We start from the raw sequence: 13188 nt of genomic DNA on the forward strand, positions 1-13188 counted from the left end.
GATGTCCTTAGGTTAGTTAGGTTTAAGTAGTTCTAAGTTCTAGGGGACTGATGGATGACCTCAGATGTTAAGTCCCATAGTGCTCAAAGCCATTTGAACCATTTTTTTCTGAAACTGTGTCATTTGTTTATCTGGAAGAGTGCATCACATCTACCGATTTCTGTCCCATTTTGATAATTCTTTTGTGGTACGTCGTTTACTGTCGTACAGTATACTTTTCTTAACTTGTCTTAGGATGTCCAATCCCACAAATTTAAGAGGAAGCCTTACTTGTGACAACTCACTCTGACTCAACAAACTCGCGACGAATAGTTTGTTCTTGTACAAATCTTCTCTGTGTATTCAAGTTCGAAAGCGTATCGATAGAATGTACAGTAATTTAAATTTGGTCGGGCTGTAGTTTTGTATGCACCTCGTCCGTAAATGAACCGTCATCCTTCAAGATTTTTCACATGGCATGTGCCATCTTCGGCATTATATTTTATTTTCTGCATACAGTATATCGCTCCAGATGGACACTCTTCGATTATATGGAACTTTACATTGCTCCGTTTTTTTCTTTCAAGCGGTTCACAAGCAGAATTTGGTCTTATTACTGCCGAAGCGCAATTTTGCAAAATTCCACACTCAGTCCCTCCGGACCAGCGTATTATAGAGCTTGGCGTGCGCGATCTACTCTGATAGAGAATTTTCGATTGCCACTTTTACATTTCTAATTTACCCTTCATCCATGTCTCTTGAGCGGCACTGTGATTTTAGTGATACGTCGATTAGTTCGGCCAACAGTACATGATGCCGCGTCATGACAAATAGCCAGTGTCACGGCTGGCTAACACACGCGGGAACTGCGGAAGTAAGGTTTTTTTGGGGTGACGGTCGCGCGGAGGCCGGAAAGTCATTAGCCATTGGTGGTAATGGGCCGTAGGAGCCATGGTTCTTCCGGCTGTGGCGTATATAAGCAAGCGTGGGCGTACCGGAAGCACAGTCTGATTTGGACTCCCACCTGTCAGCCGCCAAACGTCCCAGCACCATGAGCAACTGCTGCCTGCCACTGACGTTCGCCGCTGTCATCGCACTGGTGAGATACACCCCCTACGAACCAACACGTAAAGATTGGGCAACAGAACCCCGGAATCCAAGGACGGAAGATTAGAGTTTAACGTGCCGTTGCTAACGACGTCATTAGAGACGGAGCACAAGCTCGGATTACGAAAGGATGGGGAAGGGAATCGGCCGTGGACTTTCAAAGTATCTATCCCGGCATTTGCCTTCTGTGATTTAGGGCAACCACGTAAAATCTAAATCTGGATGACCATATTGGGATTTGAACCGTGTCCTCTCGCTAACTCTCTTGGCCAGAACCCTAGAGTGGCCGTCCTGCGGTATTTGGAGTTACGGAGGATGACGTGAGATCTAAGTATTGTGTTCTGTATTCCAGCTCGAAGTGTGTGTATGCATGAGCGCGCACATGTTTGTGTGTGTATGTATGTAAGTGTGTGTGTGTTTGTGTGTGTGTGTGTGTGAGAGAGAGAGAGAGAGAGAGAAAGAAAGAGAGTTTGTATTTGTGTATTTCGGATCGTGTCCATCAGGAATGTTCACCTGCGAATGGAAGTCACTTCCTCCAACCTCTTTTGGGTAGGAACGATTACAAATATGACTGGTCCCCGAGGACCCACTTATATCTTACATATAGAAAATGTAAAATAAAATGGACCAAACTTGGACACTTGGAATCTCAAACCAAAACAACGAAAACTCGAAATATGTCTGCAATGCTTAGTCTTTGCTTTGCTGTTAGAAGGGAGATGGGGGCTAGTTGTTACAATTTTTTCAATAATTTTTGTACAAAAAGATTTTCGAATTATTTTAATGCGAGATACTTTATAATGTAGCACCATTATTATAGATGCACAGCATTTTTCCTTTATGCTCAGTTATGAATATCACTGAATTATAAGGAACCCCTTGAGAGAGAGGTCGCAAAAGGCAGTGATGTTTACGCCATTCGACGCTCCACACGTCTGCCATGCAACCCCAAGATTGGCTGCTAATGGCAACACGGGGGGACTGGAGGTCTCCAATGGTGAGCTCAGCATGAGGCTACGGAACGTAGTTGAGCTGCTTGGTCAACCAGTAACTCACAACAGTTCTACATTGCTAGTGGTGTTGATAAAAAACAGAGCGATTGCAACGATAAATAAAGCAAACATCGTATTATTTCTACAACAGTTGCCGAAATTGACATTTCGTGAGAAAGGAACCGAAGCAATTTCGCAGAATGCGAAAGAAGTGACAGATGAAATATTAGCGTCTCCGCTAGATGAGCCAGTCGAATGTGTGGTGTCCTATACGCTCGATTGTGCGGCAAATGTACGTGAGGAGTACAATAATGACGATACGAGCTCAATAAGTGAAAGTGATACTGAAACAGGTGTCGAGCCATGCAGTTCATCATTTTTAATCAGACAAGGAGCCACAAACCCCTCTCCAGTGAAACGTAGTAAATGACAATCGTTGTCCAAGGAGCGAGTGCTAAACATAATTACGAACATGGAAGATCATCCGCAGCGTAGTAAAAAAGCAATTACGAACAGATGTCGTCAAGTCCGCACCAACATGACCATGTAGTGCATAAGAAAAGGAAGGGATATTCGAGGGAGGACAAGGCGTAATTGTCACAAAATAATGTGTTTGGGCGTTTCAAGGATGCGCGGTTCAATTTAGAGGATGTGCATCATACTGATTTATGTTATGCAAATCAAATCGCGCGCGGCACATATTACAGTAATTTCAAGGTTGCGTAACTTCGGACAATACTACAGAATTGGATAAAGAAAGGTAACGAAATTTCAAACAAAGCGTTAACTTGACGATGCACAGCAAACTGCGAAATCGCCCCGAAAATTTGTATATGAGGTAAATAAACTCACCCCATCATTCAGCAAGGAATTTAACTCCCACCAATCGGGATTTGAAGTGGAAATGCATATTAAAGGAACTCTGGAAATTACAGGTACTAAGGGGGTTGTACCAAGATTAACTAACGTCAATGTCTTAATGCATTCGTACACAATTATGCCGACGATTAATTTGAATTGTAAATTGCTGGAATTTACTGTGCTGGGAGAAGTTGGAGGTGGTCTGTCCCCTAATAGTCTTTCTCGTGTGCACGATCGTGCATGGGCAGTAAGGAATATATACGTCACAGCAAGCAAGAGTGGAAAATGAGGGTAAGAGAACTACAACTACGGTAGGAGCACTGCTTTTTGGCAGTAGCTTGTCAAAATAATTTCCTTTCGCTTGATTCCTGGTCTGCGTATAAAAATCATTCCTCCTGAAAATTGTGTGACATTGCAATTCGTGCCACCTGGAACCACTGCACAAATCCAGACTCTGTATATTTGTTTTTTTTCCGTGTCTATAAAACATACTGTGGCAGTATCTGCAGCTACGTCTTCAAGGACAGCCAGTTTCACGATAAGAGCCGCGAAAAATTGTTTCGCATTCGTTTGCATGCCATCACATTCCATCAGTCCTCATCATTCCGTTGCATCAGTATGATTCTATATGTGTTCCTTAAGAGTGGATACCCAGCTGACCGTCCTGCTCAGTTTCTATCTCCCAAGGAGTTCGCCTTCTGTCCTGTTGGAGTGTACCTTTGTGATTACTGTGGCGCGCCATTTTTCATTCGGCGTTCATGGTTCAAGTTAATGGTTCGTTTTGAAAATTTCTTCAAAGTCGACGACGTCCATTTTGTGAAGTGCAATGCGAACATCCCATAGAAGGTTGATCTCTGCAACCCCCTCCCCCCCCCCCCACCCCATCCCCGCCGGACACTCATTTTCTGTCGCCTTCCTGATGAACATGATGAGTCATTAGCATCTAATATTTTTTTCAAATTAACCTTAATAAAGACTGAGCTTGCGAATTCCCACTCAAGGGCTCGCTTGTTACGTTTTTTCCGGGCATGCACACTGTAAAAACAAATGACTTCACAATGGGGCTTGTTGCTACATTGTGTGGAGAAATTGTTACACATATTAACCACTGATCAAAAAATTTAGTTCTGTTTTATTTGTTGTATTTCTCTTACATATAATTTGTTATCAGTATTATAGAAAAGTTTGTTTTCTTTTTAAAAATTACTGGTAAGCTGATATTACTTCTTTCGACACTTCGCTAAATGTTTCTTTTAGCGTTGTGCCTCAATTTGTCTCCTGTTTGTTTTTATCTCATACTGCCTGCATAAGGAAAATATATAACAAGAAACTGTACTCGACACCACGTGATTGTTGCACTGTAATAATTACCCCAAACGAAATTGTATCAAATTGCCCCATACGTTGCCATCTTACATTCGGTTAAAGGTAAGCATCAATTTTCAATTTTAGGGAAATTTTAAACATTTTATCCCTCACCTGAAGTTAAGACTTCCACAAGATACAGCATTTTTACTGATACACAAAAAGGCTACGTTACTATAAAAAAAAATACACAGAAGAAAAAATTACAAACAGAGAAACGACATGACCTCTCGCAGTCTCTCATACTGACAGCCCGGCCACCAGCAATCAGCAGGAGAACTATAGGGTGCTACCACGTACTGGAAGGAAACACTCCTGCTACCAGTGGCTCTGAGTACTATGGGACTTAACTACTGTGGTCATCAGTCCCCTAGAACTTAGAACTACTTAAACCTAACTAACCTAAGGACATCACACACATCCATGCCCGAGGCAGGATTCGAACCTGCGACCGTAGCGGTCACGCGGTTCCAGACTGTAGCGCCTATAACCGCACGGCCACTCCGGCCGGCCTGCTACCAGTGATTAGTTCAAGATTCCGACGTAACAAGTTGATCCATATAACAACTGCAGCCTCACCTAAAATGCCGCTTTACCTTCTGGCAGTGGCCAACTGACAGAAATTAATCGCACTGTCTTCATTCACAGAAAGTAGTCCAAATGTTATTGCCTCCCTTCCACACACGCAAGTTTCCACGAGGCCCTTGTAAAGTGTCTCTGCATATGGAATGTCCGTTGCATAAACCAACTGGATCAGTTGTTTCCGCAGGTAGGAATCCAAACGAATCAGCTATGGAAAAGTTCGTTCCCTACCTATCAGTCAGTCATGGCAAACACCAACTGGTGCATCTTGAACAACATTGTTAAAATATTCTAGCGACACTTCATACATAAACTGCGCGATTCTTTCTATTGCATGAGGACGTTATCTGAAGTAGTCGACTTCACTGTTACATCACATTAAAGGTTTAATCAGTGATAGCCAGAAGCGATGTATTTTAGAATATATTTTACTCGACTTCTTCTCTGTTGCGTTGTGACAAAAGCGCTACAAAATATGCCAACTATTTTTGATACATCTTGTATACGAAAATAACGATAATTAGTATATACATGGTGTATATATATGTATAAACACGGCCACCTAATCGTGTCTGAGCGGCGTCTGTTCTTTCGGACATGTCCAACTCAAATAACAGTAATATCTAAGCCTTGAAGGCATTTCGTTATATCTTCAATGTGGATGCACCCTATGTCCGATGTCTTCCGGGAATCATGAGAAATGCTGCGAGCGATGAAGAAAATGGAAAGGGGAGCGCTACGGCAGCAGTTGAGCGACTAGATGGGAATTCGGGTCAGGCGTGGAGCGCGCTCGAAGAGCCGAAGCTGTTACAGCGACTGCTCGCGTGAAGCGGAAAATCTGGGTTCGAGTCCCAGTCCTACACAAATATTCACCTGTCGCCACTGAATTACTTCAGTACTCTCACGCGGCTGACGTCGCTATTTCTTCGTCACACATTTGTTAGGAGGTATTTTCTGAAGGAAGTGTAGCCTTGTACGAAAATGAAACACCGACGATAAACAGTTCAGAGAAGAAGAGAAAGAACCGTTTGAAATGTGGTGCTACAGGAGAATGCTGAAGATTGGATAGGTTGATTGGATAACTAATGATTAATGAGGAGGCGCCGTATCGAACTGAGAAGAGAAATTTAAATGGACTAAAATAAAAGGATCGGTTGAAAGGATACATTCTGATGCATCAAGGAATAACCATTACGGTACTGGTCGAAAGTATTGGGTGGGAGGGGGGAAGGGGGAAATGATAAGGGGAATCAAGACTTGATAACTGTAAGCAGATGTAAATGGATGTGTGTGGCAATAGCTAAGTAGAGATGAAGAAGCTTGTGCGGGACAGATTAGAATGGAGAGCTGCGACAAACTAGTCTTCGGACTGAAGATCACAACGACAAAAGCAACAACGCTATACGGAAGGAGGGCAGAGGGGAGTCTGTGAATAGACCCATTGTTAAATTAAGCACCACATGCCTGTGATAAGCAAACAGCAGAACGAGAGTGTGGTTTTGCCCTCAGATGCTGCTGAGCCCAGCTGCGGCGCGGCCAGAGGCCAGCAGCAGCCAACAGCCGTCAGCAGAGCCCGGCGCTGATTTCGCCGGCGGCTTCATGGTGGCCATGGGGTCCGGCAAGGAAGGCGCCGAGAAGAGCTTCTCCGCCATGGCGGGCGGCGCAGAAGGAGCCATCAGTGCCATGCAGCAGGGAGCCGAAGCGGGCATAGACGCCGCCTCCCAGGCGTCCAAGGCGGCCGTCGACGCATTCGCGGCCGGTGGGAAGGCGGCCGTCGGCGTCGGAAAGGCTATGTTCGAGGGAGGCGTCGGCGCCGCCGCGGAAGGCGCCAACGCCATGGCGTCGGCGGCTGAAGCAGCGTCAGGCCGCCGATGAGGGTCTGGTGGGTCAGCTCAATCCCAGTTTCGCGCGCTAGCCTTGCACTGCTGCAGATACTGTCCTAGTGAAACCACATGTATAGGCCCGACCGAACAATAAGGTGCGTGGCAACAGCCGCTCCAAAATGGCCCAGAAATAGTCGGTGTTTCCAGTAGTCAAGCATTCCCTATAGATGTACAAAGTGTGTATCAACATTGTCTTTATCCTTGCAAGTTGTGAGCATACCATGTTCACAATAGCATTTATTCTTTATTTTATTTATTTATCTGGTACATACTACTGTTTATAATTCTGTGGAATAATAATTATTACGTAACAGCAACTCATCGAGCGAAATACACTGATAACAAAACGTTCTAATGTTAGAGTCTAAGTGCAGATCAATATCGACACACACACACACACACACACAGAGAGAGAGAGAGAGAGAGAGAGAGAGAGAGAGAGAGAGAGAGACCAATTACTGCCCAGCTAGCAGACAGTTAGGAATGCTTTCACGTTTATGAACGCAATTAAATTTCGTATAGGGTAGGATATTTTGTCAAAACATGATTTTTATTGAAGTTCTTCGCCTAATAAATAGGACGCAGCAGAGAAATGTGCTTAAGCTTTCTTACTGTTGCGGTCAGCTGTGCAAGGTATTTCTCAACATACCGTATGTCCCTATGTGCATACATGCACCTACTCATTTTATAACCACACAGTGACATTTATCTGCGCTCTATTCACCGAACGTTTCAGGGTCATAACCAGTGGTCAACACCAGCACCTGTACAGATCTAGGACTCAGGTATCCTCCTCCTCCCCCCCCCCCCCCCACTCCCACAAATAGTTCTGGCCACCACGATCCGTTATCCGGACATGAAATGAAGCCACACGACTCACTCCTGCTTTGTGTACATTCAGTTTGGCGGTCAGTATAAGATCCGATAACGCCACAGTTACATGACACACCTAATCGTCATGGTGACAGAAGCTTCATTTCTCCAATGACCTCTGCCTCATATTAAATCACTCACCAGTGAAGCACTCACACTGTTAGTTTTAGGACAACTGTCTAGCCTTTCAGCGATGTAACGTGCAGCGACTCATACACTATAATGATCTAACAGCTTTTGAGGGCCTGCTAAAACAAAAGTACAATGTCTTGTAAATACATCTGGTACCGACAAAAATGATTCTGTTGCACGTGCTCACACACCGAATGGCGGCTTAACGAGTACTGATACGCATACAAGTTGCTTCGTCTCACCTTCTAGCTTTATAAATAAAGGTCTCAAACGTTTGTTAATCCCACCCATATGGTGATAGATAGGTACTGACTCGGTCAAACATAAAAATAACACTCATGGGATGTGTCCTTTAAAACCGTGTTGTTTGGAAAAACATGAAACGTCAACACGGAAGTATGTTTTGGGATGCAACTCCGAATGTAAGTATCAATTAAATTTATAGCACTCCAATGCACTGATCAGATTTCAGTCTTGTAACTGCGAATTTTATTGTCCTCAGTGATCATCTATATACCAGTATGTCTGTAACATTTGTATATGTAAATTTTCACGTTTTGAGATACTTACATTTTTCCAAATTGATGATGACGACACGTACCCTCTACTGTTGTCAACCAGTACATTCTTTCATATTTAGTATACTCACTGCATTGTTATGTACTGGTACATTCTTTCATACTTAGTGAAATTACGTAATTGGGTCTCAAACGGAAAAAAAATGACAAAAATTGCTTCAGCATCTAAGTACAAGCAACTACGCAGAAATAATTGCATTAAAACTATTTCGCTGTGTTACAGGTCTGCTGTTTGCTGCTACTGCTGCTGCTGCAGCTGCATCGAAAGATGACACCTGACAAGACTGTAAATTTGTCTGATGTCACCTGTTATTATTAAAAACTTAAATCCAACCAGTTAGACGAATTTAATTTTTATTTCTTAAGTTTTCTGTTAACAACCACTATTAAGTACAGTACACATACACTGCCGACTCGCGTTAACGTGACCACCTGTCAAAAGAATGAAGAAAACACTTTTGTAGAGTGAACTGTAGCGAGACGTGCATGAAGAGAGACAATGAGATTCTGGAAGGTATCGACAGGGATGTGGAGCCAGCTGCGCCACGTGCCTTGGTTGCAGATCCATGTCCCGAAGAGTCCGATCGAGGTAGTCCCACAGATTCTCTATCGCTTTAAAATCCAGCGAGTTTGGTCGCCAGGGGAATACGGTAAATTCAACCTGGTGCTCTTCGAAAAACACACGCACACTGCGAGTTACATTATACGTTGCATTGTCCTGCTCGTCGATGCCATCGTGCCGAGAGTAAACAAACTGCTTCTAGACGTGGACTTGTTCCCAATGAGAGAGGCATATTTGTGTTGATCCACTGTGCGTTCCATAATGATGAGATCACTCAGGGAATGCCACAAAAACATACCGCAGATAATAATGCTCTTTCCTCTGGCCTGGACCCTTTGCTTTCAGACATTTCGCGTCGTACACGCCAACAGCCATCTGTCCAATGGAGCAAATACGTGATTCATTGAAAAAAAAACCTGTCGCCACTCTGTGGACATCCAGTTGCGGTACTTCTGTGCAAATTCCAGCCTTCGTCGCCGATGAACGGCAGTAAGCATGGGTGCATCAGCCAGGCCTGCAGCGGACGCCCACACACAGCAGCTTTTACGGAACCTTCGTTGAGAAGACACTGTTGGTAGCCGCTTGGTTCATCTGGGCGGTCAGTTGCTCAAATAGCTGCACGTCTATTCGCTCGTACACATCTTCGCAGCCATCGTTTACCCCTGTCACCTATGACTCGTGGGGCACCACAGTTGCCTCGGCGCCAGTTTTGGATAGCCATGCACAAGATACTTTAGCCATGGTGGCACACGAACAGTTTAAAAACTAAAGCCGTTTCAGAAGTTCTTCCACATGTGATGAAAAAGTCAATTATCACGTCCTTTTAGACGTCTTATCAATCGCTCCATTTCCACATTACGATGACTGCACTGTTTTCCGTGTCCCCCCCACACGCTTTATACAGGGTGTTACAAAAAGGTACGGCCAAACTTTCAGGAAACATTCCTCACACACAAAGAAACAAAACATGTTATGTGGACATGTGTCCGGAAACGCTTACTTTCCACGTTAGAGCTCATTTTATTACTTCTCTTCAAATCACATTAATCATGGAATGGAAACACACAGCAACAGAATGTACCAGCGGGACTTAAAACACTTTGTTACAGGAAATGTTCAAAATGTCCTCCGTTAGCGAGGATACGTGCATCCTCCCTCCGTCTCATGGAATCCCTGATGCGCTGATGCAGCCCTGGACAATGGCGTATTGTATCACAGCCGTCCACAATACGAGCACGAAGGGTCTCTACATTTGGTACCGGGCTTGCGTAGACAAGAGCTTTCAAATGCCCCCATAAATGAAAGTCAAGGGGGTTGAGGTCAGGAGAGCGTGGAGGCCATGGAATTGGTCCGCCTCTGCCAATCCATCGGTGACCGAATCTGTTGTTGAGAAGAGTACGAACACTTCGACTGAAATGTGCAGGAGCTCCATCGTGCATGAACCACATGTTGTGTCGTACTTGTAAAGGCACATGTTCTAGCAGCGCAGGTAGAGTATCCCGTATGAAATCATGATAACGTGCTCCATTGAGCGTAGGTGGAAGAACATGGGGCCCAATCAAGACATCACCAACAATGCCTGCCCAAACGTTCACAGAAAATCGGTGTTGATGACGTGATTGCACAATTGCGTGCGGATTCTCGTCAGCCCACACATATTGATTGTGAAAATTTACAATTTGATCACATTGGAATGAAGCCTCATCCGTAAAGAGAACATTTGCACTGAAATCAGGATTGACACATTGTTGGATGAACCATTCGCAGAAGTGTACCCGTGGAGGCCAATCAGCTGCTGATAGTGCCTGCACACGCTGTACATGGTACGGAAACAACTGGTTCTCCCGTAGCACTCTCCATACAGTGACGTGGTCAACGTTACCTTGTACAGCAGCAACTTCTCTGACGCTGACATTATGGTTATCGTCAACTGCACGAAGAATTACCTCGTCCATTGCAGGTGTGCTCGTCGTTCTAGGTCTTCCCCAGTCGCGAGTCATAGGCTGGAATATTTCGTGCTCCCTAAGACGCCGATCAATTGCTTCGAACGTCTTCCTGCCGGGACACCCTCGTTCTGGAAATCTGTCTCGATACAAACGTACCGCGCCACGGCTATTGCCCCGTGCTAATCCATACATCAAATGGGCATCTGCCAACTCCGCGTTTGTAAACATTGCACTGACTGCAAAACCACGTTCGTGATGAACACTAACCTGTTGATGCTACATACTGATGTGCTTGATTCTAGTACTGTAGAACAATGAGTCGCACGTCAACACAAGCACCGAAGTCAACATTACCTTCCTTCAATTGGGCCAACTGGCGGTGAATCGAGGAAGTACAGTACATACTGACGAAACTAAAATGAGCTCTAACATGGAAATTAAGCGTTTCCGGACACATGTCCACATAACATCTTTTCTTTATTTGTGTGTGAGGAATGTTTCCTGAAAGTTTGGCCGTACCTTTTTGTAACACCCTGTATACCCTAGTAGTGATAGTGCTGACACATGCCGTTTGTGCCATGAATAACTTCGAAGTTATTACTGTTGACAAAAGATGGCAGCACCGTAGAAAACGTGAATTGTTCGTTTGTTGTACTATGAGTTATCGCCATCAGATAGCTTCATGTCATAAATTAAATGCTTTCTACATCTATGATTCGCAATATTCTAAAATGTCTGCAGAATGCGTCTGGAATGCAAGTTAATTTTCACAGTGACACATATTTGCCTAATTAGTGCTTAAAATTGTAGACTATGTACTCCAGAGCTAGTTCTCTGTGCCTAGTAACACATTTTAGAACGCAAGACTAAGGTTGGTTGGTTGGTTTTGGGGGAAGAGACCAAACAGCGAGGTCATCGGTCTCATCGGAGTAGGGAAGGACAGGGAAGGAAGTCGGCCGTGCCCTTTCAGAAGAACCATCCCGGCATTTGCCTGGAGCGATTTAGGGAAATCACACGCAAGACTAAGGAATCGATCTAAAACTAACCAGACCAGACTTAAAACTACAAAAAAACATGTTAGCTAAAATATTACGCCATGCAGGCAAACGCTCAAACAAACTGACTGTCTGGATGTAACTAATCAGGCCTACTCTTGATGTAAGTAACAATGTATCCTCAAAGTAAATATTTCCGCATTTAAATTATTGTCAAGCTCCATTTTAAGAGGGACAAAGATAATGCACCAAGTTATACACTAGAAAAAATAAAATCGCTGATACTGATTGACAATCATTGCTATTATTATAAATGACACAGGCATACTGGAGGCAGTGTGCAATCAGAACTGTGGTGACAAGGTTCTCTAAAAGCTTTATATTTCGTGTGTTATTTTCTACTCCCGTGATGTCACCATATTCTAAGAAATGTTTGCAAAATACTATGGTAACACGAAAAGTGGGATATTTAAGCTGATTATCTAGGATCTAGCTGAGATTCGGTACAAGACAAAACGCTGTAAGACTCAAATCAATTACTTTACCACATCTGCAATCTCGCAATATCCTAAAATGCAATGGAAAACGTAATGTTTACGTTGGAGCAGTATCTGAATACGTTATATGTGCATTCAAACTTCGCAGCTCCATTTTAGGAAACTATGGTTCAAGAAAATAACACTTGTGATCAACTACACCAGCACACAAGTACGTACAACGCAATTGTCCTATTAGGGAAGAAAGGAATAAGGTGATCGATTATAGAAGGGAATAAGGTACTTTATTACAGTATGTAACTTAAAGACCGGACTGCTTATAAACACACACTCACGAGAGAGCCGAACAAAATACAGTACCATAGAGAGATATGACATTTCCAAAGGCAGAGACTGTAGCTCAGAAATAAATAAAATTACGTACAAGTTATGGTGAGATGTTTCACAATTTATACAGTTCCATTGCATTTAATTCTTTCCCATGCCTTTTTTTCATCTCTTGTCCAAAAAAATGTTAAAATACGCCCATTTTATACACCAGGTCTCAACGTATCAGTATCGGAACACAAAATTACGGGATTTTTTGGTATAACATAATGCGGCCCTTCAAGAGAGCCTCCATCCAAAAATTAGGATCATCCATTACAATTAGCCTTCTGTTTACATATTCTGGCAGTCCAATCAGTGAGACACAATTTTTTTACCATTACGTTTGTTCAAAGTGTTATAAAAAGTACTTGAGAATGCTGCAGTAGGTTAATGCATCACACCTAGACGGCCGGAGATGGAACGGTGGCGTTCTGCCTGTAGTGAATGGTAAGGCAAAACCTCATCCT

At 43.6% G+C, this 13188-nt stretch overlaps 1 protein-coding gene across 1 annotated transcript; it reads left to right on the top strand.

Moving 5' to 3' along the window:
• The first annotated feature begins 992 nt into the window (after positions 1-992).
• LOC124711985 lies at positions 993-8685 on the top strand. Its single transcript, XM_047242270.1, has 3 exons — positions 993-1078; positions 6396-6768; positions 8576-8685. The coding sequence occupies exons 1-2, from the start codon at positions 1031-1033 to the stop codon at positions 6759-6761; spliced, it is 414 nt and encodes a 137-aa protein (XP_047098226.1). The 5' UTR covers positions 993-1030; the 3' UTR covers positions 6762-6768; positions 8576-8685.
• Positions 8686-13188: the final 4503 nt, after the last annotated feature.

The sequence above is a fragment of the Schistocerca piceifrons genome, chromosome 8 (assembly GCF_021461385.2).
Source record: "Schistocerca piceifrons isolate TAMUIC-IGC-003096 chromosome 8, iqSchPice1.1, whole genome shotgun sequence".
Lineage (NCBI taxonomy): Eukaryota > Metazoa > Arthropoda > Insecta > Orthoptera > Acrididae > Schistocerca > Schistocerca piceifrons.

Coding starts and splice junctions, on each gene's coding strand:
- LOC124711985 (XM_047242270.1), top strand. CDS start 1,031: ATGAGCAACTGCTGCCTGCCACTGACGTTCGCCGCTGTCATCGCACTG. Junction 1,079..6,395: donor TCGCCGCTGTCATCGCACTG/GTGAGATACACC, acceptor TTTTGCCCTCAG/ATGCTGCTGAGCCCAGCTGC.